Source organism: Apis dorsata, unplaced genomic scaffold, assembly GCF_000469605.1.
Source record: "Apis dorsata unplaced genomic scaffold, Apis dorsata 1.3 scaffold_129, whole genome shotgun sequence".
Taxonomy (NCBI): domain Eukaryota; kingdom Metazoa; phylum Arthropoda; class Insecta; order Hymenoptera; family Apidae; genus Apis; species Apis dorsata.
This window is the reverse complement of record NW_006263422.1, coordinates 391,612-419,234: the sequence shown is the minus strand read 5'-3', so window position 1 is coordinate 419,234 and position 27,623 is coordinate 391,612. Positions and strand designations below refer to the sequence as shown.

General features: G+C 24.4%; 1 protein-coding gene across 7 annotated transcripts in view; it reads right to left on the bottom strand.

Annotated features, from left to right (window-relative positions):
* Positions 1–9,761: 9,761 nt before the first annotated feature.
* LOC102675444 (DENN domain-containing protein 5A) overlaps positions 9,762–27,623 on the bottom strand; it is a 22,879-nt gene continuing 5,017 nt past the window's right edge. The window contains exons 1-22 of one of the 7 annotated variants that reach the window (XM_031509144.1): positions 22,018–22,322; positions 19,083–19,192; positions 18,094–18,314; positions 17,053–17,247; positions 16,205–16,676; positions 15,756–15,892; positions 15,495–15,682; positions 15,102–15,277; positions 14,813–15,024; positions 14,526–14,732; positions 14,412–14,420; positions 14,088–14,262; positions 13,743–14,013; positions 13,604–13,639; positions 12,856–12,963; positions 12,122–12,371; positions 11,663–11,930; positions 11,275–11,581; positions 10,901–11,077; positions 10,578–10,788; positions 10,290–10,505; positions 9,762–10,189 (exon numbers count right to left, since the gene is read on the bottom strand). In XM_031509144.1, the coding sequence (XP_031365004.1) occupies positions 10,316–10,505; positions 10,578–10,788; positions 10,901–11,077; positions 11,275–11,581; positions 11,663–11,930; positions 12,122–12,371; positions 12,856–12,963; positions 13,604–13,639; positions 13,743–14,013; positions 14,088–14,262; positions 14,412–14,420; positions 14,526–14,732; positions 14,813–15,024; positions 15,102–15,277; positions 15,495–15,682; positions 15,756–15,892; positions 16,205–16,676; positions 17,053–17,247; positions 18,094–18,314; positions 19,083–19,085 (3,813 nt within the window). In that variant the 5' untranslated portion in view covers positions 19,086–19,192; positions 22,018–22,322 and the 3' untranslated portion in view covers positions 9,762–10,189; positions 10,290–10,315. Of the gene's footprint in view, positions 10,190–10,289; positions 10,506–10,577; positions 10,789–10,900; positions 11,078–11,274; positions 11,582–11,662; positions 11,931–12,121; positions 12,372–12,855; positions 12,964–13,603; positions 13,640–13,742; positions 14,014–14,087; positions 14,263–14,411; positions 14,421–14,525; positions 14,733–14,812; positions 15,025–15,101; positions 15,278–15,494; positions 15,683–15,755; positions 15,893–16,204; positions 16,677–17,052; positions 17,248–18,093; positions 18,315–19,082; positions 19,193–19,433; positions 19,438–22,017; positions 22,323–27,623 lie in introns of those variants that run through there. The other 6 variants (XM_031509145.1, XM_031509142.1, XM_006612900.2 and 3 more) reach the window with 6 other exon arrangements.

Below are 27,623 nucleotides of genomic sequence, written 5' to 3'. Positions count from 1 at the left end.
GGAACATCGAGGGATTAGAGACAATTTTTTTTTTTTTTTGAATCAAATCCTTCTGTAGTGTGTTTTATTCGGAGGATTAATTTATCGCCATTTAGTGGCCGATTTTTGAACGATGGAAGATTATTTTTCACGTGCTCGATTCGTGAGAGTTCATTGCAAAATCATTGCAAAATCAGATGCAAAAAAGCGAAATATACGAGTTTTAACCGATCTGTATAGATAAAGCTATCCGATAGCTGTTAGTTTTTACTCAAGGATCGAGCAACGATCCATACCGAGTATCGTCCCAATCGTAATTCCGCGTGCAGAATCTTTTATATATATATGTATATGTATATGTATATGTATGTGTATATATATATATATATGTACATATATATGTATATGTAGAGAATCGAATGACGAACACGAGGGTCCAAGCTTTTAATGGATCCACTTTGTTATTTAATTATACGCGTTTTTATTTGCGAAGATTTGTGCGCATTTGATCATTCGAGACATTGGGATCAGTTTTGTTCTCATTTCATTGACATAGATTATTTGTCCGTCTCGAATCATGATCTATAATTTCCTGAAACCTTTTTTCTTTTATTATTATTATTATTATTATTATTTTTTTTTTTTTTATTCTACTTTTTCTTTTTTTGTAAACAAACAATACCCTCCTATCGGCATTGTGAAAATTTATTGATCGAAGATGCTAAATATGAAAAAATCGAATTTATTTATTTTTTTCTTTAAGTATTGATTGGACAGTTTTAATTGGACAAGTTATTACCTCTTTTTAGTTAGATCTTTCTTTCTGTAGAAGAAAATGTATTTGAGTATCAAATGATAAGCGAAATAATTAAAAAAAAAAAAAAAATTGAAGCATATAACAATGTTTTCGTTTATTCTCGAAACATTTATATAATTTCAACTTTTGATCAATTCAATTTATTATTAATTTATATAGAAAAAATGGAAAGAAAATTTGATTTACAAAGAATTAATAACTGATCAATAAATATTATAAAAAAAATTTAAATTATATATGATTCAAAAATCAATGTTTAAATCTAAAACAAGCAAAAGAAGAAGAAAAGTACTTCTTAAAAAAAAAAGTNTTTAAAAAAAAAAAAAAAAAAAAAAAAAAAAAAAAAAAAAAAAAAAAAAAAGAAAAAATAAATTATTTTAAAAGCATCTTCGAAAGAAACTTAAAAATAGCAAAGATATTAAAAACTTGAAAAATTGATTTAAAAAGGGTTAAGGAAAACCTAAAAGAGATTAGAAATAGTTAAAAGAAAGGAGAGATCGGTAAACATGCCGTTAAGGGAAGACAATGCAATACGCTTCATGCATCTATTTCGTAATAGAATTGTACACTTAATTTTTAGTAGCAGAACGACGAAGCTACTACGCCAATTTTATGTATCAAAAAAAAAAAAAAAAAAAAAAAAAAAAAAAAAAAAAAAAAAAAAAAAAAAAAAATATAAAAAACTAAAAAAATTTTTTAAAAAACTTTTCAAAAAAAAATAAAAAAAATAAAAATAAAAAAAAACTAAAGAACAATGAAAAATAGGAGGAAACGCGATTTTAATCCTCATCCGCCGGACTAAAAAAAAAGATAAGAGAAGAAAACCAGAAATTAAGGAGAAAAATGCACATAGTCATATCGAGTCACTTAGTGTTTTGTACATAGCTATACATACGAGGAAAGTTATTATATATATATATATATATATATGTACACATTATATATACACGAGATGTGTGCGTGCGTATGTATGTGTGGGCGATAATGAAAGAAAATGAAAAGAAAAAACACTGACTGCTTGTGCGAGTTATTATAGAGAGATTTGAAAGAAACAGGGAAGCATTTTTATGATAGAAAAATAGTTCCCTTTTGTTCTTTTACATTTATGTTACGTTATATGTTTATATTCAAATTTCCTTTTGGGGGCTATGGCGCAATCTGTCGCTTATTCCACTCGGTTCCTAAGATCGGTTGTGCCGGCCCATGATGCATCTGTGAACAACGTCTGATGCACAGTATGTGAATGTGTGAATTGTACGTCATGTATGTTGAATTTTTCATAGGCAAAAAAAATAAAAAGCGAAGAAAAGTTTTTACAATGTACAGAGGTGGTTTTGAAATTGAAGATTTATAGATAATTACCAAATTTAAAAATTAAATTTATAAATTTGTATTTCACATATTTCATTTATAAGTGGCACTTTTTAAATCTGTTTTTTAATTTTTTAATGACAGAAGCATATTATTTAATTTGATTTAATTGATGATAATCGAATAATGGACAACTTGAATGATTTTGCATTTGATATAGCATTATTCAAATTTTTGTTGAAGTTATTATTAGCTTCTCAAAACTTCAAAAATATTTTCTATATCTTGTGTATAATAACAAAAAAAGCATTATTATTAAAACATATTTTATATTAATCTTGAGCTTGTTTGCATTAAACTTATTAAAGTTAAAATTGTTTATTTTTAGCAAACTACTAAAAGATAATGGAATCTTTCATTTCAATATAATAATAATAATTATTAAAATTAATATTCAGAGAATTAAATAAAGAATATTATTATTCATAATATCATTAATATCATAATATTAATAATATCATTAAATTTAATGTTAATAAAAATTACTGTCTATTAGATAAATTTAAAATTTTTTTGCAACAAAATTAATCATGAGTTTTTATTGAAAGAATTTAATAAAAGAATAACTCTTAGTTGAACTAAATCAGTTTTAATTTGTACCACTTTATGTGATCAAAACCACTGCTCTACATAGATATTTTTCCTCTTGAACCGCGGCTGTATATATGTAGGTAAGCTATACGAGGCGTATGATTAAGAGGTAACACGTAGTCCGTGTAAGATAAAGCGGCAAGTAATGTGGCAGAATGATAGAATTGATAAAGAGAAATTGGAGAGTTTAATTATAAGTAGACAGACAACAGGATATTTAGAAATTGTTTAATAATTAAACCATTTTGGTGCTGTGATTTTTATTCTGTGGGTTTGTTAGAAGTGCATGAAACCGCGAAATATGAGATTTTATAAAATTTCATTTGTATTATAATGTTTCTTAAATTTTTTAAACAAGTATATTTGGATAAAATATTAAAAGTACAAAATCGGAAGATGCAACAAGTCTCAATTAATGATTAGGACAAGATAGATAAAAATAAAAGATAAAAATTCAATAAAATTTGATATTCATATCTGTGTATTTTATAAAGTCATCAATTGTCACTTAAATACATAAAAATTCTTAAAATTAGACCAATTAAAACGAAATTTTCAAATTTAGATCTTTGTAAATAAATTATCCCTTACCATAATATAATATTCAAACCAAATTTTTAACTCCAAATCACGAAAGAAAAATATATATAACAATTTTATATATATAAAACAATTTTAATCGCACAAATCCACAGCACCAGAAGAATAAAACCTCAACTACTATCGTTCATCCAACATATATCGTTATTATCATCTTCTTTTATAACATTTATAAAAACAACAAATATTTAAATTATTCCTACTAATCTACTATGCTATATGTACATATAGATTGCCAAGTAATTAAAGTAGAATTTTCCAATGCAACTAAAACAACAAAAATAGAAAAATAATATAAATTCCAATCTCTGATTTCAAAAAATATGCGTTCAGACGACAGTAGTTGAGGCCAGCGTTCACTTTGAAAAAAGTAAAAAAAAATAAAAAAAAAAACAAAATAAAAAATCAAAAAAATAAAAAATCCACGAATTCGTTAGTACTTAAAGTGCGTCTATTAGAATAAAAAAAGAAAGACGAAGAGTTTGAAGAATGTGAATTCTTCTTTAGATTGTTAAAATAAAACAAAGTCAAACGGAAAGAAACAAGAAAAGAGAAGAAGAATGGAAGAAGTTTTATATATATGCGATTTCGACTGCGCTCGAGAGAATAAATCCGCGCATTCCAACTAAGAAATAAGAAAAAAAAAAAAAAAAATAAAGAGAAAATACGATAAATGGGAGAAAAATCCCTGTGCCACGAAGCGAAACTTAGTTAGTAATATACTCTTCAAATAACCAAATCTTAGTACAACGTAGAGAGAGATCGAATAATATAAAAGTGAAAGAAAGAAGAAAACGAATGATTCAAGCTAATGTACACATGGCTGATCTTTTTCATACTTGTACTACTAGCGTACGATAATGCGTTCTCTGTACACGCACCTATAGTATATATGTATGTATATATATATATATATTTATATATTTGTATATATATTACACGTTATGTATTTTATATATACAAATATATGTATATATGTATATATGTGTGTGTGTTGTGTATATATGTATTTGTATATTTTAAACACGTATCATTGTGTACCTTGGAAGAATGGGAACATTGTCGAGAGACGGGGGAGGGACGCATCGGAACTACGTCGAACAATTGTAAACCGGATATGACAGTTCCTTGATGCAGGGTCTCGAGTTCTCTTATAAGTTCGATCAAGATTAGAAAATCGATGAAACTTTTTTTGAATATTTGCCTCTTTTTATGAGTCGTCCGTTGAAAATTTATTATTTCGATAAAAAGAAATGCTCAAAAAGTAAAGTTTTTAGTAAAAGTTAATTTAATTAGTGTATTTAATGTGTAATGTATTCATGTACATGAAACATACATTATTTTAAAAATAATTTGAAATTTAAATTTGGGAGATAAATAATAATTATAATGATATAGTTTTTCCTCATATTATACATTAAAATTCAGTTTTATTAAACTGAATGTTATAGATCATAAGTTTACGATAAATAATTTATCTGCAATTTTTTGGTTTGCTTTATTTGTTAGAATCGTACTTAATTTTGAGATGCTCTTTTAAGGCCTTTAATTTTAATAGATTTCAGATTTGGCTTTATGCATGGCTATTGAATCTACATATATTGTTTTCTAATTCCTTTTTGTTTGTTTTAATTCAAGATTTGTAAGAATATTTATTTGCATTATAGACAGTGTTTTTTTTTTTATAGAAAAGCTCTTTATTTAATTGTAAAGATCTCTATATATACTATTTTAATCATTTACTTTGCAGTTATTTAGATTCATTTATTAAAATTCTTATATTTTGGAATTTATATATGTTAATTTCTCAAAGTTTGCATTCCTTAATGTTTTGTATGAGTTTTTTTCAATTCCATTTTGATTTATATTATTATTTTATTTACGTTAATTACATTCTTCATTATAATATATAATTTTTCATTTATAATAGATATGTGTATTAATTTTTAATTATTTTATACACTACTATATACACTATTTGTTATTACATGATATTATAAAAATACAAACAATGGACGAATCTTTTAAAAAGGCAAATCAATAATAAATAATTACAAATATGCAAAAATAATTTAATGATATTATAAATAAAAAAATAAAAAAAGATATATCGATGAAATAATCACACGTTTAATGAAGTAGAACTCGTTGGAAATTCGCGACCCTAGGTTGCGAACCTGTTCCTAAATCGCGTCTCGTTCCAATCGAACAACCCCGTTATTCCGCCTCTGTTTTAGCTTTGTAAGAACACGACGAGCTTGCGACACTCTTTTCCTTTTTTTAACACCACCGAACGAAAAAATAATTTTATATAACTAGCAAGTCATAGCAATTCTTTATTTTTTTTTTTTTTTTTGTTTCTTTTTTTATATATAATCCAAAACATGCGAGGACCCGAATTTTTAACTTTTTTTTTCGTTCGATGCGAGCATAGAGTGTTTAAATTTATTCATGTCGTGTGATCATGCGCAGTTCATCTCAACATAACCTTAATCGTGCTCCGCGAATACTTTGTATCTTTGTATCTCAACCGAAAGGATTGAAGCTCAATTTTCCTTTACAATGAAGATTCACTGCCAGATTCGACGAACAAAAAAATAGTGTATGCGTTCGATGAGCTCGCATCGATTATTATCGAATATATTATTTCCCATTTTGTATATTTTATCAGTTGTTTTCTTAATCTTTTCGTTCGAAGCAAAGCAACGCAATAGACATACCACTGATATACCTCAGGCACCGCATACACCGCTCGAAACAGCATGTGTAGCTTTTTTTTTTTTAAATCTCACTCGCAGCGAAAAAGTGTGCAGAAGAATGAAAAAAAAAAAGAAATGTGAAAACAGATAAATTCAAAATCACACTTATGCGTTAATTTTTAAACCTAGCACGTAAAATATGATTTTTAATCGGTTAATTGCGCGATCAGTTGTATCAGGCGAGATAAGAGCCGGTACAATAAACTTTGTACATATCTTATTGTGCGTAGTATAACGCACGGGCGATTGAAAAATAAAGTATTAGTATTTTATACAGTCGTAAAACATGTCTTCTTTATTTCTTATTTATTCTTTATTTCTTATTCTCTTTATCATTTTATTAAGATAGAAAAATGTATGTATGCTATATATAAATATGCTATATATGCTATATATAAAAAAATTATTTCAGTCTATTTTTATATTTAAATATTCAATATTAATCATTCTCATTTTTAAGGATTTACATATAAAAAATAACTGGCGGCTTTGAAAACATCTATAGCATAGATATGTATAGAATTAACATTAAATTTTTAATCAATGCATTTTTTTGCTTTATTTTTTTCATTAAGATTCATTTTCCATAAGATACACTTAAGATACCATTATAATATTATCTCAGCGTTATTGATTCGAGTCAGAATAATATGATAATGTTAATAATGGAATTGAAATTAATTTTAAAATTATATATAAGAAATAAAACCAATATTCTGTTATATATTATTTTGTAGATATACATTAAGTATTGCATTTTACTGATATATTGTAAAGCCGAGAATGTAATATTTATATTTTTTACATTAAAGATTTAAAACATATTATTGTTGAAAAGAAATTGAAATTATAAAAGTGTGTTCAAATAATATCCCATACTTCATTTGTATGATGCGCCAAAAACAAATATAAAGAGAGCAAATAATAAGAAAAGGATAGAAATAGGATAAAAATTCAACAATTAGCGCCATCTTCAGAATGCCAATACAAATATAGACAAAGAAAGAAAATAATAAAAGAAAGATAGAGATAGGATGAAAATTCAACAATTAGCGCCATCTTTAGAGTGCCAACACAAATATAGATAAAGAAAGCAAATAATAAAAGAAAGATAGAAATAGAGTAGGAATTGATTATTATCGCCATCTCTTGAGTATTAAAAAGACTAAAAATGGTATTAATGATCAATTCTTACTTTTATCTTTATTTTTGTCTTATTACATACTTTTTATATTTATATTTAATTTATATGTATAATTATAAAATATAAATAAAATTCTTTCATTTTAATAATCCTTTATTCTACTGTACAATGTTATAGTATTTTGTTTACAATTCATATATATACAATTATATCATACGATAGTTGTCTTGTAAAAGATTCTATACGTTACATCAAGCTTTGTAATCTTTCATTTATATACAAACTTGGTAAAGAACTTGATTTTTTCAATTACCCGAGAAACGATCAGGTATAAATCGAATAAATGGACATGACTTTCAATTTTAAATTAAGACTTATAAACTATTTGTTTGAGTATTATGAATAGATGCACACTGATGTCATGTTAAAGTGTTTATAATATTATTCCATAATTTATAAGCTTTCTATCAACAAATTTATACAAATAAAAAATAATATATATTATAAATTTTTGCGAATAATATATAATTTTTCTAATATTTGAATAAAAGATTTATGGCATTATAATTATAAATTTTTACTAATAATATATAAACATTATACATACAAGATAAAAATTATAAAAAGATTAAAATTACATGACAATACTTTAACATGACAATACAGGCATGCCCTAAAGCATAAAATAACATAAAATACAAAATTATTCTTCAGTCTAACAAACAATCACAATACACATTTTATGATTATTTAAAATATAATTTTTTGTTTTATATAAAGACAAATCATTATTAATATGACAAAATATATAATAAATTGTTTAAAAATAAAACAGAATTTCAATTATAATCATTTAATTTTTTCTTAAAAATTCTAAAAAAAATAATCTAATCAGATCATTATACGAGTATTTCATTATTTTTATCAACAACATATAATAATATATAATGTTAATTAACAAATGAATCTTAATAAACTTTCACCGATTGTGAAACAACTAATGATATATAATTAACAAATTATGTATTTCTCTTATTTTCTTTCATATATTTAGGTATTAATACATTGCTTTCTATTAGATATTTTTTATTAAAATATATTATAATACAATTCTAAGATAAATACATATAAAATTTTCATGTAACATATATTAATAAATTTATATTTTATAATTAAAAAAATAGAAATTATAATATCTCATATTTGAAAAAATTAAAATATAATAATAAATGAACATGAGTATAAAAATTTAGTCTTAAAAAATAAATCAGAAGATAAGTCTTACTTAATAAGCAATGTGTTAATACAAATTAGAAATCTATATCCATGAATCTATATTATAAAGACGATATTGTAAATTTTTAAATTTGGCCACAGTTGCGAGAGATTCGCAGTAAGTTATTTATTAATATCATTGTCATGAATGTCATGAATGTCAAGAAAGACATGATGAACACGTGTGAATATTTTATGTCTTGAATTTAAAATTTTATATACTTTATCATTTTAATAAAAAAATATTTAAAATTAAAGGATGTCTTTAAATCTAAAATATGAAAATAAAATTTAAAATTCTGAAATTGAAATATATGAATTATAATAAAAATATTTTTTATAAATAAATCTAATTATTCACACGTGTCTTACAAAGAATGAACAGTCATACATTGATTAATAATATGAAAAAATGATTCTTATCTAAGATATATCATTTGACAAATTCTAGCAGTAAAATTATTTAAATTAGTACAGTAATTTGTCTATTTTAGTTATCTACATTAAAAATTCGAAGAACAATCAGCTGCAATGTATTTTATGCAATAAAAATTAATTGCATCGCTTCGAAACTTGGAGTAAATGATTAAATCGTTTGGTCCATTTTTTTCAAATATGCTCATAAATGTTTCTCTTAGTATATTATATTTTTCATTTTCAATTTTAACTAGTTTAATTTTATAAGCAATGAAATATAAATTGCGTTAACACTAAAAATTAAATAGATAATTATTTTATTCTAAAAAAAATTTCAAAATTTTTGTTGTTTATTAGTTTAAAATTTATATTGAATTAAAAATTATGAAAAATAAAAATTTTCGATTTGTTTTAATAATAAAATAGACAGAGTATTAAACAACTATAAGAGCGTGTCTGTCCACAAATATATATGAACAACATATTGAAATTGGAAAAAATTTTAAACTGATCATTTTTCATGATCAATTATTTTATGTTAAAAAGATTATAATAATAAAATAAAAGATTGTAAAAAATTTAAAACAAAAACATTCAACTATTTTTTATTCTAATATTTGTTGATGAAATTATTTTTTATTAATCATTTTGATTAAAATAATAAATAATAGAACGTATAAAATTAATACTTATTCTGTCAAACAAAATATTAGTTATTGTGATATATATTGTGTGCACGCTTTTAAATATTTTAAATATTCTACTCACAAAAACTATAAAAAAACTAAAAGAAATCTAGATATTTATGATGATGATAATACTAATAGTAATAACTAATAGGATCACATCTTTGGTACGCGATAAGTCAGTTTCAACAAACTTATTGTTATCTAGCTTCTCTACCAAGTAACTACGGCAAGATGGGCGAAATTATTAAATTATTTATCTTTGCACTGAACTCTTACTGTTATTAATATTATCAACTTTCAGAGCAGGACAAAATCTTTGTTTCCATTATCACTTATATATCAACTTTCTGTCAAACAATTTTATCATCTAAAAAACGACTATTTTACATCAGCATAACAGTCTTCATTTGCATTATTAAATTTCTCTTACATTCTTAATAATAATGTTTTAGAAAGTTCCTCATTTCTTCAATATCGTAACATTTATCTCTTTTCACCTTGCATTATTTAGAATTTTGTAAATTGTGCCATTTCAAAGAAATATATCCTATAAAAATCATAATGAATTTGAAGCTATCTTAATTATTTAAAAAAAGATTAATTTTTAATCTAAAATCCATAATATTAAATTAAGCATATAAACTTACCTAATTATTGGAATGTTTATGATAAATTAACATATACTAGAAATTCCATGAGTTAAACTCTTTTCAAGAACAATATGAAATTCACTTAGAGGTTCAAGAATATGAATGAGGAAATTTAATAATGTAGAATTTCTTAAAAAAGAAGTTTCTTCATACATATCCGCAGTAGAACGTGCTTCGCTCATTGGTCGAAGCATAGAATGAAGAAGCTGCTCTCTAAATTAAAAAAAGTAAGAATTAAATTTATAGAAATGTATCCGACATTAAGTTATTAAAATTATAATTTACCTCGCTGCTAAACATATAAATAATTGAAATTTTCCATCTTTACCAAGAGTCTGACTAAACATATTAATTTGATCAATTAGATGACAATAACATCTTAAAGTTGCAAATCTTTGATTATTTTCTGCATGAATTCGTCTATCTCTATTAAGTCTCTGTGAATATTCGTCCATTTGTTCCAACAAAGAAATTTCAAAATTTTCTTTTACACGTACTAAAATAGATGAAAAAGTTCATTATTTTATTCATTTCATAATCAAAAGTTTTATAATATTTTTAATAAATTATTTTTAATATTTTAAAAATAATAGAAAATAACAACGTACAGAGATAATCCCAAACATAAAAGTTTTTCCCAAATATCCTTTGATTTTTAAATCCAAATAAAAATATTTGTTCTAATGATGGTACAAGACCACCTTCTCCACAAAGTAGAGCAGTTAAAGAACCATCTTGACATTCTCTTCTATAATGAAATTTGACAATTGCATTTACAGATTCTCCTATAAAATTATATAAATTTTTAACATTTTTATTATAATTTATAATTTTCTTATACTTTACTTTTGATGTTTCTTATACTTTATATGTTATAATAAATTTATTGTAATATATTATGTATATATAATTAATTATATTTTAAATTGATATGAGATAAATATTTCTACTTGAATTAGAATAATATTTTATTGATATTTACCCAACATATGTTGCAATTCAACTTGAGATAATATAGGACGTCTAGGTATGCTAGGAGATCTACATCTTGGTGGTGTTGAACATGACTCAACCAATTCTTCAATATTACGTGGTACCAGAGCGCCTACTAATAATCTTTCAGTAGATCCATCATCAATACCTTTTCCAAGCCATCTACCACAAGGAAATTTAAATGTATGTCCTGTAACTTCATTTCTTATTACGACGTATTCTACCATCCATTTAGGTGAAAGACCGGTATTGTCATGTCCTATACGTAATGTGGAAAGCACACCCAAATTTTTATGCTAAAATAAAAATTATAAAATTATTTATTTGCAATATAGTGCTTAATTATGCATAAATTATTAATGCATAAGAACACATACATGAAATACAAATTCCAATGCACCCTTTGGTATTGGAACTGGATTTGTTTCACAAAGTGTGCCAGAAATAGCAATCCAGCTATTTGCTGAAGTAGTAGCTGCGCTAGCTTTTCGACTAGGAAATATAACGACCCTGTATGGTAATTTTGTAGTTGGATAATTATTTGTAAAACAAAAATAATCAACTGCGTTTAATGTTAAAAGATGATATAAGAATTGTTCCTTCTCTTCTTCACAACGCAAAAATGCTGAACGTTTATATTGACTTCTAAAAATAAAACAATAATATATATATCTTTCAAAAATAAAAAGATATATAACAATATAATTCCATTTGCATATATTACAATATATTTACAATATTGCTAAAATTTTTATTTATATATAAACTAAACTAATCAATTTCTTAATATTATAATAAACGTATAGATTATACATATAAATAAGCTCACAATTTACCTTAACAATCTATTATCTGATAATAAGGTTCTCAAATGGCGAGAAAGAAATTTTTTTTCAAGTGCTAATCGAACCCAGGCTCTGGCATATCCAATATGCGTTTTAATATCAGTCATTGCTTGTACATTTCGAATATCAAAAAGTAAAGAAAGTTGTTCAGGACCGACTTTTTTGTCTCCAGGGGATTTATGCTTATCCGTGCCTCGTGTTGGTGAATCGATCTCTAATGCCAAATTCGGTAGATCTGTTACTGTTAACAAAATCCAATAAACAATAATTTTAGATAGATAAAATAATAAATTTATACTATTATAAAAATATTTCAAACAGTACATGCATATAATTCCATGCTTTAGACAAAGACAAAATAAAACTGAACTTTAAGCATTTTAAATAAAAAATTTATTTTAATTTTTGATTATTTGTTGCCAATTTGCAATTACAATTTCCATGCTAATTATACAAATTTTATTTTTCAATCACATATCATTAATAAACAAATCAAAAAAAAAAATAAATAACATTCATATCTATAAAATTTGTATGTATGAATATCTATTAAAAATTTTTTTATACCATTTAAAATATCAATCAAATCATGCGATTTATTGACATTTACGATGATTATTAAATATAAATATAAAAATAATATATGTTAGAAAAATCTAATTGAATATTATTATTTGGCATATTTGGAATATATTTAATTGGCAAGCCAACATTACGCGGCTTACCATTAAAATTCTCCTTGATATAAGAAGCAATTTCAAAAATATTTTTGCCCTTTAAGGATGAAATTAAACGCTCCGGTAATCCAAAAAATTTATTTGGTGATTTCTTGGCTATTTACAACACAGAAAAATAAAACAGAAATAAAAATTGAAGAAAAATAACTGAAAAGAATTATTGCATATTTTAAACAAAATCACAATTCAAAAGATAATATTTCTTAATTAAATAGAATTGTTTTCTATTTTATTATAATATTAAAAAGATATGTTATTAATTTATATCAATATCAATAGTTTGGCACTTTGATATTTTATTCATTTTTGAGTTGTATATAATATATTTAATAAAAAAAAATCTAATGAACAAATTTTTTTTTATATAAATAAAATTAATTGAATAAGTTTAAATAAATAAACAAAAAAATAAACCTAATAAAAATATAAATAATTTAATTTCATCATATAAAAAATTGTTTTTATATATAAATTTTATATATTGTTTTAAATTATATTTTATAATAATAAAATAATATACTTCAAACATGATTGTCGATAGAATCAATAATTTAGAAAATAATAGCCAAACATATCGCTGATATAATATATGCAATATTAGCGAAAACATATAGAATCAAATAAATAATTATTTATAAATAATGTGTCACTTACAACTAATACAGTGCAGAGTATCTACGTATGAGAAACTATCTCTACTTTTAACACTTTATTTGAAATAAAATAAGACACGTACAATCGAATCGCTTCCGCTCCACGCACCACGATAACGCTGCATTTCCAAATGTTATGAAGTTTAGTGAATATATTTTCCATAATAGAATAAGACTGTATAAAGAAATCTTAATAAAATATAACAATTAATTTTAACTTACCAGGACAAAGAAAGTTAGAATCTAGAGGTTTATTCGGATCGTTACATTCTTCTACTTTTAATGCTTGATACATGGTAAGATGCGACCAAAGAGCACTTTTCCCCTGTTTATTTTGTAATCCATGACTCCAAACTCGTTCTAAAAGATCACAGAGACTAGCGACTAATGTATTTTCTTCGACATCCGATAAAGATTCACCTCCATGACCTAATGCAACCGCTTCAGAACCCATTTTTTCAACCAACATTCTTTTTGTTTTTGATTTACAATCCTTTAAATAAGAAAAATGTTGATATTATTTTTTAATAATAAATTTACGTTATTTTTATTTTTTTGTAAATATACCTTGAGCAATTTTTCAACAAATGTCCAATTTGCTTGTGCTATTAATGCTGGACTCATATCCGCGGATAATTTAGTTTGAGGTCGAGGTGATTGAGTTTCTTGAGGTACCTGATTCTTTCCATTTGATTCTATGGACTTCATTTTATATTTCCATTGAGTTTGACCTCTTCGACTACTATTATAAATAGAAAATTAAAATCAATAATTGAAATATAAATTACAAAATATATATTTTTGAAATAAAAAATAAAATTTAATTAACAAAACTGGAATAATGATTTATTTTTAAAATGTAATGTTACAATTTGAGATATATATTCTTACCGAAGTATGCTACGCATGAAGCAGGAAATAAAATAATAAATGTTAATGTTTTTTTTAAGTTAATAGCTTATAATTAATAATACTTAAAAATGTATTTATAAATCAAATATTTACCTTTGAGCTGGTTCTTTATTTAAAGCAACACTATCTAATAAAGGAAAACTTCGGAAATATGCTGCTCTATGAGGAAGAATTTCAGTAGGTGGATTTGTTTCAAAATCAACATTTGTTAATCTTTGTTCCAATATTTTTTGTGATTCTTCGATACTTGTACAAGATTCATAGCGTGTAGATCGTATAATACCTTCCCCAATTTTTTTTCTATAATTAAAAAAATTGTTTAAATTAAATTATTTAGATATGAAATATTTAAATAATATAAAAAATATTTATTTTTTTACCTTAAAAAAGAAATTCTTTGATCAAAAACTCGTATGTTAAAATCAAGCTCACTCCATGTTGACATAACTTTGCTATCAACAAGAGATGCAAACATTTGCGTTTCTAAAAATCTTGATAAAAATGGTAAATGCTGCGTGGGTTGATCGGATAAAAATGTAGCTTTATCAAAAACATGCATACTATCCCTATTATTCAACCATTCATCTTTATCCTATAACAATCGATTTTCTTTTTTCAAATACAGACTTATTGCAAAAGATAAATCATATACAAAAAATTGTTTCATACTTGACTTGGCTGAATAACAAAATGCTCGTAACTAGAAAAAATCTGTACAAAACGGTTCAAAAAAATTTCCCTAATAGCGTTATTAAACATAAGCGTCTCTTGATATTCTTCTTGAGGCGAAAGTACTCGTTCTTTCACGTTGTCTTCCATTGAATCAATATCTTCTACATTTACTCCTAAAAAAAATTAATAATAAATAAAAATAATAATACTATTGATTTTCTGCAATTAAATATGCTATATTTATATTATAAAAATTGTTAATTTATTTAAGTTTTTTATTATTAATATATTTATTAACAATTTTTATTTTTTTAGAAAAATATAAAATATAAATAAAAGATTTATATAAATTTAAATAAAATTTATAATTGAAAAATAAAAAATCTTTACCCGTTCTTTTAACAATATCTACTATCCTTTGTAAAGTGTCTGATTGTGCTGTTGGTTCCGGTCGATCCCAATCTAAAACATCATGTAAAGAATGTTTTCTGCGAGGAAGATGAAATCCAGAACCAGGAAGTGTCAGACTACTAGTCATGATGTCACCATTATAATGATTTATGACCATATTATCAGTCCTGAAAAAATATTTCAATATTAAAAAGCTCAAGAAAACAAGTATTAGAAAAAAAAAAAACATTTTTTACTTACTTTCCCGTGAGTGGTACTTTGTACTTGTTTAAGAGAGTTCTAATCTCGTCAATAAATTGCATTTTATAAGGAAATACAGGTAATTCTTCTGGAAATTGGCTACTTTGCTTATCTATATCTACATAACAAAGATTCGCCTGTAATTAAAAAACAAAATTTTAATAATAAATAATATAATCAAATTCAAATAAATTAGATGCTTTTTTTTTTCTCTTAACTTGGATTAAAAAATCAAAAAGGTCATATATATAATGATTTATTGTTAATGTTTATTGTTAATGTTATTATTAATGTTTAACTGAAATAGAATTAAAATTTCTATTTCAATTAAACATTAACAATTCTGATTTTTTTTAATGAGAGAAATTTGATTTTTTACTTAATTTTAAAATTCATATATCACAAAATGATGAAAATTTCGGAATTGTTAGGAAGTGCTAAATACTTACTTCGCTGGCAATTTTCAATACACCACCCTCACTTTGCGCGTGTAAACCCATTATAAACGGTACTGGTGCGTCCAAGAAATGATATAGGCTGGCAGGCAATATCGGCACGTACACATGTTGCCAGGAAAATGGGAATAGAAGCGCCGTTATGCACTCAGATACCACCATCAGCTTGTGAAAATCCGAACTCCTGAGTAAAACTTGATTCTCTAATAGGACGCACGTGAATAATTGGATCACGCAGTCCGCGCCAAGCCATGTGAACATATCTTTCAGAGGATAATCTAACATCGGTAACTCTTGCGATGGCGTCGGTTGATGGATAACCAGCTCTAAAGGCGATTTAGCTGGTTCATCGTTGGGAACGAAGAACTTTAACGACTTTCCAGGCAATGGTACCGGCACATTGTACAACAGATTGTACACATAGGATTCTAAACTAAGACCAGGTCCTGGATGTCTAGGAACACATCTACAAAAATTAAATATTTGATTAATTTTGAAGAAAAAAAAAAAAGCTAAAATAGTTAAAAAATTATAATTCTAAAATAGCATCTTTGACATCTTAAGAAATATTTCAATTTAAATTTCATCTTAAAATTATTTTAAAATAATTGATAATTAAATGTTTAAAACTAATTATATATATAAAAACTATAATATATAAATTTAAATTTTGAAAAAATTTACTCAAAAGTTAAAATTTTCAATTTAAAAATTTAATTGAAAAGTAGATACTACTTTAAAATACTTCTTTCAAGAAAATTCTTTATCAAGGATCTTTTATATTATTAAACCAGGTAAAAATGCTGGAACATTATAAGATGGTAATCTAGATCTTTACTTACTTGTAGAGATTAGTGAGGAACGTTTTCGCGGCATGAAGGTAAGGTTGCTGGCATAGCAAGGATATCGATTTAGTCACTAGCAACTTGTCTTTGGTGGAGTCGTAGTAGCCTAACGCAGCACTTGGTGAATGTGCTGATAGCTTGAAATGCCGTGGCAACGATCGCGTGTTATGTCCGTCCTGGCCTTTCCTTGCCCTGCAAACGCATTTACATGTATTAAATTTTCACGCATATTCTTTTTATTAATTTTCATAAAATTTCAAATTAAATTTTTTTCGTTGAATTAATCATCTTGAAATAATATAGAGTATTCGAAGAAAGTTATATCGAAAATTATTCGTTTAATCCCTAATTTCGATGAATATGTCCAACTTAAAATTCAAAATTGAACTACTTTAGCAAATTACACAACTTTCCAAGATTATAAATTCTTTATTTAATAAAATTATGTTTTTCTTTTATCTGTATCATATTAATATCATTTGAATTTATCTTCTACGATAAGTTTCAGATAAAAATATCATGTCTTATAAAGATATTATAAAGTAAAATTATTTATCGTTTGCAACAACTATTCAAGTAGGTATTACAGAATAGAACAGAAAGGAAAAACTGAAATAGGACGACGATTACATGTATAAAGAAGATAATACTATGTAGTCCAATAAATCAATAATAATAATGCCTGTTCGATTATTCGGACAGAATTATTTCCAATAAAAGAACTTGTAATTACATCTCTAGATTATACATTTAGCATTTAAAAGTTATACAAAATATTATATATATATCTGTCTAAATCTTTTATCTTAATTCTGTATCTTATCTTAATTATCGATAAAATTTTTCAATTATCCTATCTGATATAAAATTGCAAATTTTTTTTCAAATCTCTATTACTATTATATCTGAAAATTACAATTGCTTTCACATTTTGTAAATATAAAATATGAAGAAAGAATGATTGCATGATTCTATAATTATTCTCAATCGTAATAGGATTAACTATATTCGGAAAAATAAGCAACGCAAAGAACTCACGTTGGTGGTGTACCGTTTTGGCCGCTGCTAAGTTCCGTGATGTGCATCGCTTGAAGGGTTTGCATAGCTGCACATATCTTTCGATTTCTGCACTCTTCATAGAAGACAAGGCTGAACCCGTAAGTTCTGTGTCCGTCCTCTTTCGTGAGCACGAATGAATGGAACGTTGGTTCCACCGAATGTTTCTGTGTTCGAAATTTCAGGCCACTCGGTAGACAGAGCTGTAAGATTGAGTATCTTATGAACACCCGTTGCACACAACGCCTTTTCATTTCTGTTACCGCTCTTTCCATCATTTTTTCTTTCTCTCTCTCTCTCTCTTTTTTTTTTTTTTTTTTGCTATCCGCAACTGGGACGCGCTAACCTATGTATACAACGTCAGTGATCGCGAACAGTGTGGACCCAGTTTACCGCATGTAACTTATGTCGAGTATATTGCACTTTTAATTTTACGTCCCAGTAATTCTATTAAAACTTGTTGGAAAGTATCTCTTTCTTTTCCTGTATTCATTTGTTAGTGTTATTCAAAAGAAACTACTTTAGAAAGAATTGACTTTAATATATGGTAAGTGCTTTTAAATTTGCCGCCTACAAAATTTGAAATTAAGTCAAATAAGATTATCGAGTAATAATATGTAAATTTGATATATGAATGAATGTATTACAATATACTTTTGGCAAACTGTTTCAACAAATGATCTAAATTTATAGTTATATAGCAATAAATTTATATATAATGATTTATATATAGAATCTAGATTTAATATACTTCAAAATATATTATATTGTAAAAAAGTTTTTGCTAATTTTCCTCTTGTATTTATTGTTTTATATATTTTACTCAAATTTAAAAGAGAAGAGAAAAAAAGAGAAAGAGAGAGAGTGAGAAATTTAATTTAAAATTATTGTAAGATATTAAAAAGATGACAGATTAAAAAGATATATCATTAAAACAATCATAATTTATAAAAAAATAAAATTTAGTATACCATGCAGACAGCGTGTTCGTCGAAAGGGTTCCATGGAACAGAATCTGGATAGTGTCCCAATACTTTACTTTTATATGCTCGGTCTAGAGGTGTACATTGTAAAGAATCACCTGAAACAGAAAATATTTACAATTATTAATGTATAATATATATACGCAATTATAGTTATAGTTTTTAAGAAAAAAATCTTAATTTTATCATTATTTTATTGAATATTATAAAAATTTTTTTATTAGCTAGTGTAAAAATTAAATGCATTATCTTTGTGAACTTAGATATTTATAATCACAACACGCTTAGTAAATGATGAGTAATACTTGTTAACGTTGAGTGAGACCGTGACCTTTTAACCAAATACTTAAACGCGTTCTTTGTGTCATATACATATGTATAAAAGTCTTCTTAATTAATCTTCGAATAAAGACAAGGGATTTAAATTTATATTTGAATTTTTTGAACACTCTTTAAAATCTCTTCGTAGAATTTTTTTATTAAATTATACACTTTAGATCAATGTATGAATAATTTATTGAAAAAGGTATATGTATAAAATTAATTTTATAAAAACAAATTTCAACAATAAGTTATCATTATTTTTGTAATCAATTATATATTTTTAATTATATTTTTAATCTTTAACATCTACATTTTCAATACAATATTTTCAAATTCCTTTAACACTTTTAATCCAACTACTTGAAAGAAAATCTCTTCAAGGAAGTATCATTACAACGGAGTAACTAGTCCAAATTTCTCATTGTAAGAGAAACGTTCAAGTCGGTCAAACTTTTCTTACTAGAAAAGTGACATGCACACACATTTCAAGAAAAAAAACATACAAACATATATAGAGTGAAAAAAAGAAAGAAAAAAAAAGATTCCAAGTTTAAAAAAGAGTTTTTACAGGAATTTAGTCCAGTTGGCTTGGTTTGTCTATTGTTCTAAGTCCAAAATAGTTTAAGTATACCTTAACTTGCAACTTACAACTTCTAAAACGAGTAATAGATGAAGAAAAAAAGAAAAAGAAAGAAAAGAGACATACAGAGCCTTCTTTCTTTTCTGAAAAAAATTAAAATCTCACTATGGCAACGTCGACAACTTGTTATTGAACGTGGTACATATTTCAGAGCAGCTCGACCTGAATGAGTCTGTTAAAAGTCTTGGCGATGTTCCAGTTGTTTCGTGTACCACGAATACAACGGCACCCTTGTGCAGGGTTAATCGTTCATGATCGAATAGTCATCCAAAGAGATGGCAATATATATGTGTGTGTATGGATTCGTTAAGTAAAAATTTGATTATACAACATAATTCATGATCAATGGAAGTATTTGTGTTAAATTAAATTAACAGATTAACACAAAATTTGAATATTTTTGTATCTTTATTATAATTGTATATGTAATATACAAAAAGATGTGTTTTCCTAAAGTATTTATTGATAATTTCATCATTATATTTTCAATCATTATACATTTGGAAATTTAATATTGATAATAAAATTTATCCTTATATATAATTGAAGTTCATAATAGCAATTCATTAATTTTTCTCATATAAATCTTTTTTCAAATAATAGAAATTCAAAGTTAGATATGTGAATTAAATTAACAAAAGTTCAATTAATTAGATATTAACGAAAATTTCGTTCTAATAAATAGAGTTCTATTACATATATAAATTTATGAAAATTAATAGTTTCGTGTTAATTACACAAGTTCTCAAAGATAAAATATACCTCGTTTCAATTCAATTCAATGCAATAGGTAACATAGAATAGATTATTAAAAAATCACCGTTATTGGAATACATAAATATTATAAGTTTTCGACATGTAATATGTAAGGGTACTTCATCACCAAATATTCATTATTTTATATATATATATATATAAACATATTGATTTCTATCACTATATTATAATTATAATAAAAAAATGTGGAGATATAATTACTATTAAAAATTACAAAATTTCTTAACAAGATCGTTCGATTCCAATTTATCTTTATCAAAATGATAATTTCAATTTTCTTTACAATGTAATAGAGTAATATTGCTTGGGGTAATCAGACGATCACATTTACCGATTCGAGGAACCAGCCAAAGATTAAGTCCACTCGGTGATTTTAATTGCCACTATCAACTGTTCTACGGACTAATCTCCGCTTGGAAATTCCGTGAACAAAATAACGACGATAATTCAATAGACCGTGCAATTTGGCAATCACCGTGTTCAAACTGTGTTTCGATGAATATTTCTTTCTTCTTTTTTCCTTCTTTTTTGTTTCAATCGAAACATCGATGATTGATAGAATTCTTCCATTATTTTAAATACTGACATAGCACTCATGATGGATATGAAAGATATTCATATATTTAAGATATATTAATATAAATTATTTTATTTTATTCATTTTTTTATTAATTCAATAAAGTATGTATGTCTTATTGACAGAAAATTGTAATAAATATTAAAAATTTTTAATATTTTATTTTTATGCTTATATTATAAAATAATCTGATTTTTATGTCTTTCATTTTCGGCATATTTCGATTTTGTTATAGATTATGTATATCACAAGTTCTAGCATATTTCTATTTATATTATTCCAAATTTTCTATATTATTCAGAAATATAGAAAAAGAACTTAGAAAAAAATTCCGAAGAAAATAGAAAAATTAAGAAATACATCCATATCTAATAGTTAGAATAATGATAACACTAATGTTTTCTACAAGTGTATATTGCTGCAAGATTAAGAAAATAAATTCGTGTTAATTATCGCGAAAATTATATTACCTAAATAGGAGAAAATAAAAGTAAAAAGTAAAAAAATAGGTCGATGGTTAAACAATAGAAAAAACGTTACACAATGCTTAGCCATCACCAATGCCTTAAGAAACGTTGATGAATAAAAAGGAAATCAAATATTACCTTAAGTGGCGTTCCCTCTTTCCCAGGGCTAAAGAGGGACTTTTGTCATCGTTCAAGAGGTGTTACATTACTGTGCTATCGCTTAGATTACAGTTAATACAATTCCTGGCTGGAAGAGAAAGCACCTACGCGTTTTCTATACGATGTACATCGCACGTTATGCACTTCTGTCGTCAGTGAGCTTAATTGACCGAAGAAAATTGTATAGCGATTGCTTAGTTAAACGATGGGTGCTGCCGGTGTCCTCGAACATGCACGAAATTTCTTTCGATTTTATCAGGACGAATTGCTATTCTTGCATGAGAAAAATTTCTTTTTATTCATTCTTTTTCTTTTTTTTTTTTATAAAAAATCCTGAAAATTTTTTCCAAGATTATTTTTTTATTTTTTTTTTTGCAATTTCTAATATGATTTTTAAAACTCTAATATTTTTAATATTTTTAAATTTTTTATATATGTGAAAATAATTAAAGAATCTTTGATTTTTATTAAATTATTAATTATTTAAATATTTTTTATGAAAAGAAATATTTTTATATTATATTATTATCGTTACGATATTTTCTATTATTGTTCGAATGGCGAAATCCTATTTTGACTATTCATAAAAATATTATTTGTAAAATGTTTATAATCAAATATGGAAAAGTGAAGGAATTTCGCTTGTGTTTCTGGCACAATCGTCACGGATGAAGTCGTATAACTTAATTATTGTCGAGAAAAAAAAGAAAATTACTTTGATTAATATTCTTGCTTTCATCTTTGACTTTAATTCCAATCAATATAACAGTTTATTATTATACATTTCAATGATTGTATAAAATTCTATATGATTTCTTACTTTCCTTAAATTTGTTAAGATTTAAAACTTTTTTAATAAAATTTTTAAATAAATAATTTGATAATACAGAGAAATTTTATTACAACTTTTTTAAACCATTCTGTTTTGATTGGGAAAAATTAATAAATATATGCTATAAAATATTCAAAAATTTTTATCATAAATGAATAATAAAATTCTATTGTTAAAATTAATTAAATTAATTAATTAAATACTATTATAAAATTTAAAAAAAAATTTTGTGATTAGCTTACATAAGGTTTTATATATACAATAATTAAGAACGTAATATCTCGTGATCGATATAATAATATTTGATATTAAACTTGTATAATACTTCATTAAAAAAAATAAGTTAAATACGCATCATTAATTATTCATAATAATATGACATAGATATCTAATTTCACTAATAAATATAGAACCAAATGAGAAAACCAAAGATTCTGTTACAACCATGTATAAACCGCAATATTATTGTAAACAAGTTAAAAAATTATTATGAATATAACAATAATTCAAAGAAAACATATTTTTATAGTATGTATAATAAACATATTTTTATATATAGAAAAAAAAACAATTAATTGATCAATGAAACAATTAATTAAATGGTTTTAGGCAGTGAAAAATTAAGACACTTAATTATTTATTCATTTTTACCTAAAAAAAAATTGCAAAATGAAGAAAAAAACAAGAAAGCAAAAGGAACAAAATTCGTCTAAAAGAGGGAAAGTAAAACCACTTCGCTTTGTTTAACTCTTCAGTGGATGGTACATGTAACACTTTCTTAAAAAGTTTACTTATTTCACTCGTTATGCAAGTTCAAAAAGCGGCAACTGTTTCTCAGGTAATTGTTCAAAATCTTATTAAAACTTCTCTCATAAATATTACGTTATTGAATAACAAAATAACACTTATCTTTTTTTGATTTTTTTAGATAACTAAATAAACAATTTTAAAAAGAAACATTATAAAAATATTAAATATATTCTTATCAAATAATTCCTATTTTTAAATAATGTATTTTATTTTTAATAAAATATTTTAATAAAATAGGAAAAACAAATAATTATTTTAATTTTAATTAAAATTAATCTTTTTAGAATAGAATGCAAAAAAATTCGTTATGCATAGTGCATAAGTGATGTAATTAATTTTTTTTATAAATGATACATAATATTACAGAAATTTAATCAATCAATAATGGCTACTTTATATTATTAATCTTATAATAATACAAAGTAATATAATATTTATTATCAATTATTGTAATATATAATAAATTACAATAAACATGGTAACATGTCTACCATGATGAGAAGATCAAGCTACAAAAGTATAGTTACAAATGCATGCACAATACATCAGCAAAGATGAAAGGCAGGAAGAAAGAAAGATTATAGCCGAAGAGGGTAACGAAAAACGAGCATTAAACGTTAGATGTGCCCCTATAGTGCAGAAAGTATTGATTCGAGGGTATGTTACACGCGTGAGATCCTGTATAACAACTATTATCCATGAACACAAAGGGCACATCTCGAATGATTCGAAATTTTGTCAAATAAGTATTTCATCAAGTGATGGAATTCTTATGAAAATTCTTCACTGGTCACTTTTGCTATTTATATTTGTAAAAAAAAAAAAAAATAATAATAATAATTGCAAAAAAATTTTTTGAAACATATAACATTATAAAATTAAATAACGATTAAAATGCATTTTTTAAAATTATGTTAAATGTTAAAAATTATTGAAAAGTTGAATGTCATTTAGCTTTTCTTTGTTCTTTTTCATGCCATCCACTTTTTGTCACGCTCTTTTTGAATACAACAGCAATTCCGTTTCCATTAACCCTGTTTCTGTTTCTTTCATCTTTTTCTTTTGAACAATTTTGCAAATATTTATATACTTCGGGCTAATGAACTTGTACAATTTATAAATATATATATGATTATAATATGAAATGGAAAATGATCTTTAATTTCCCTTCTTATTAATTATATTAGATATCTAATTATTATATTATTATTATATTAGATATCTAATTAATTTTTTAAATATTCATTTTTAATGCAATAAAAATAATTCATTTCATTTTTATTCCTCTTAGTATCCTCTTTTCAATGAAGACCATGAATTAGAAGACATCACATTTAAATATAATTTATATTTACATGTATTTTTGTCAATTTAATATAATAAAATCAATCATAATTGTTCTTTCTTTTCATCATTTTAGATTTTCAATATGAATGGTTCAATAATTAAGCAACTACATGACAATCGATAAACTAATGAAAGAGTTAATCCGTTTCTCATCGATATTCTAATTTTTTTTAAACTATAGTATTACTAAAAATATTTTTTTAAACTAGAATATTTTTTTAAACTTTATTATTAGATGATTCACTTTTCATAATAACGTAGTAAAAATAAAAATAAAATAACAATCTTAATCTCAATTCGAGAGATAAATCATATCTAATAACTTGATGTGTTTAATACTTCATAGACAAAATATCTTCTCTTATATCAATAAATTATAATTTGTATACATATCTTTAATCAAGAATAAATATTTTAAAACGTATAAAAATTATTGCTCGCGCAGCTCATATATGGACTATTTCGCTTTGCAACCATGCTTCCGCCCTTTAAATGCGTACTTAAATGATGTGGATCCCCTTTACGCACAAATGACCCCGTATATGATGACGTCATCACTTACGCAAGTAAGAAAAGATAGAAAAATATTTGAAAAATGCAAATGATTTATTTTTCGTGATGTGTTCAATATGTTAAAGATAGATATTAGATCATTAGTCATATAATTAATGTAATCCATTTTTATTGATGCTACTTATGACAGTAACAATACCGTATTGTTATAAAAGTAAACATGATTGTAAAAGTTGAACAAATAACGATTGGAATGCTTTGTATATCAATAGAAAGATAATCAAATGATTACTATCTTACAAATGTGTATATAAATTTCATTGATACACATGATCTATATTTTATATAAATATGTTTTTCCATAATTAACATCAATCATCGTTTATTTATTTGATAACTTATATCTTATACTGTTTACCGGAAGTAAGATTCTTATAAACGGAATAACTGTTATTCTATTTCATCAAAAAATAAAAATAAACTATCAACATTATAATATAAATAATTCTTTTATATATAACCAGATATTTTTCCAATTGATATTAATGTTTTAAAAATTTTTAATATTTCTAACATATTATTAGAAATATTAACTTTAGCAGTTATATCTAATATCTAATAAGCTAAAAGGAAAACTTTGAATGAATTCTATTAAATAATAAAAATTAATTTTAAAAAATTAATTCCCTACATGTATTATTGGTATCGATTCATATCGAATTTTAAAAACCAACATTCTCAAAATCAAATATTAAATGCTATAAATATTATCACGAGTTAATTCAAAACGACCTAGAAAATTTATAAACAAGAATAAAAATATACATGAATCACGCAAATTCATCTTATTTCACGAAAAAAAATGTGTGCGCATTGAATACTTTTTTTTTATTTTTTTATGAAGAAAAAAGATGCGAACAATCGAAAAGAAAAACCATAATATATTAGAATTATTTATGATATCAATTTTAAAAGAAATAGAGTAAGTAATACTTTTATTTAGTACAAAATTTCTATCGTACTTTCTCCTATTTATTATTTTTTTTATTTCCAATGTTATTCCCATTTTAAATGATACTAAACAATTTTCACTATATCTAAATTATACCAATGGTAATCACAATCGAAAAAAATCATAATAAAAATTTTTAAAATTGATTCAATAACTTTTTAAATATTTGAAAAACATGTGAAAATACTCGTATATATAACATTCATTATGAATGTGTTCATTACAAAAATGTAACTAAAAGTTGTAAATAATACAATTTTTGTTTATCAATAATAAAATGTATAATAACGATCCTTATAAAATATGATATATAAATTTTTCAGATGATCTCATTCATTTTTTATTATTTCTAATAAAGTGATAATTTTATTGAAAATTTTTTCTTTTTGAACATTAATTTCTTATATGTTTTCAATATTCATATTGAAAATATATTTCATATACTTTGTACATTTTTATAATAGTACTTTAAAATTTATTTTCCAATAAATATTGATAATGCAAATGTTGCTAATGGTTATCAATAAAATATCGCATAATTTATTATTTTAGATATTCATACAAACAATTTAATTATTACATCTTTAATAACTTTATGTAGATTTTTTTTTAAAAGATATAAATAATTGCAAATTAGAATTCAATTAAGAAAAGTTGTTTTTCCAGCTTTATTATGATCCCTTGGCAAGCATCGTTTGCTATAGTTAGTCAGACTTGTTCAATAGCTGAACTTTCCAAGGGACTGAATCGATCGAATCATCTCCCTATACCAACATATTAAATTGACGAATGGGTGAGTCCGAAAATACTTGCTGCTTCTATTGAAAGTTATGAGAGTCTATTATAACGAAAGCTATCCAAACCAAAAATGTAACAAACTTATAAATAGCAATTGTTTTGTTCGATTCGATTCATTTTTTAAAACAAATCCAATCATTCATTGTTTAAAATCATATAAAAATTTTTTATATATAAAAATATAAATGCTTTTTAATATTTATATCTAAACATAATTTCAATAATATATATTAATATATCATATAATATATATATATATAACAATTATATATA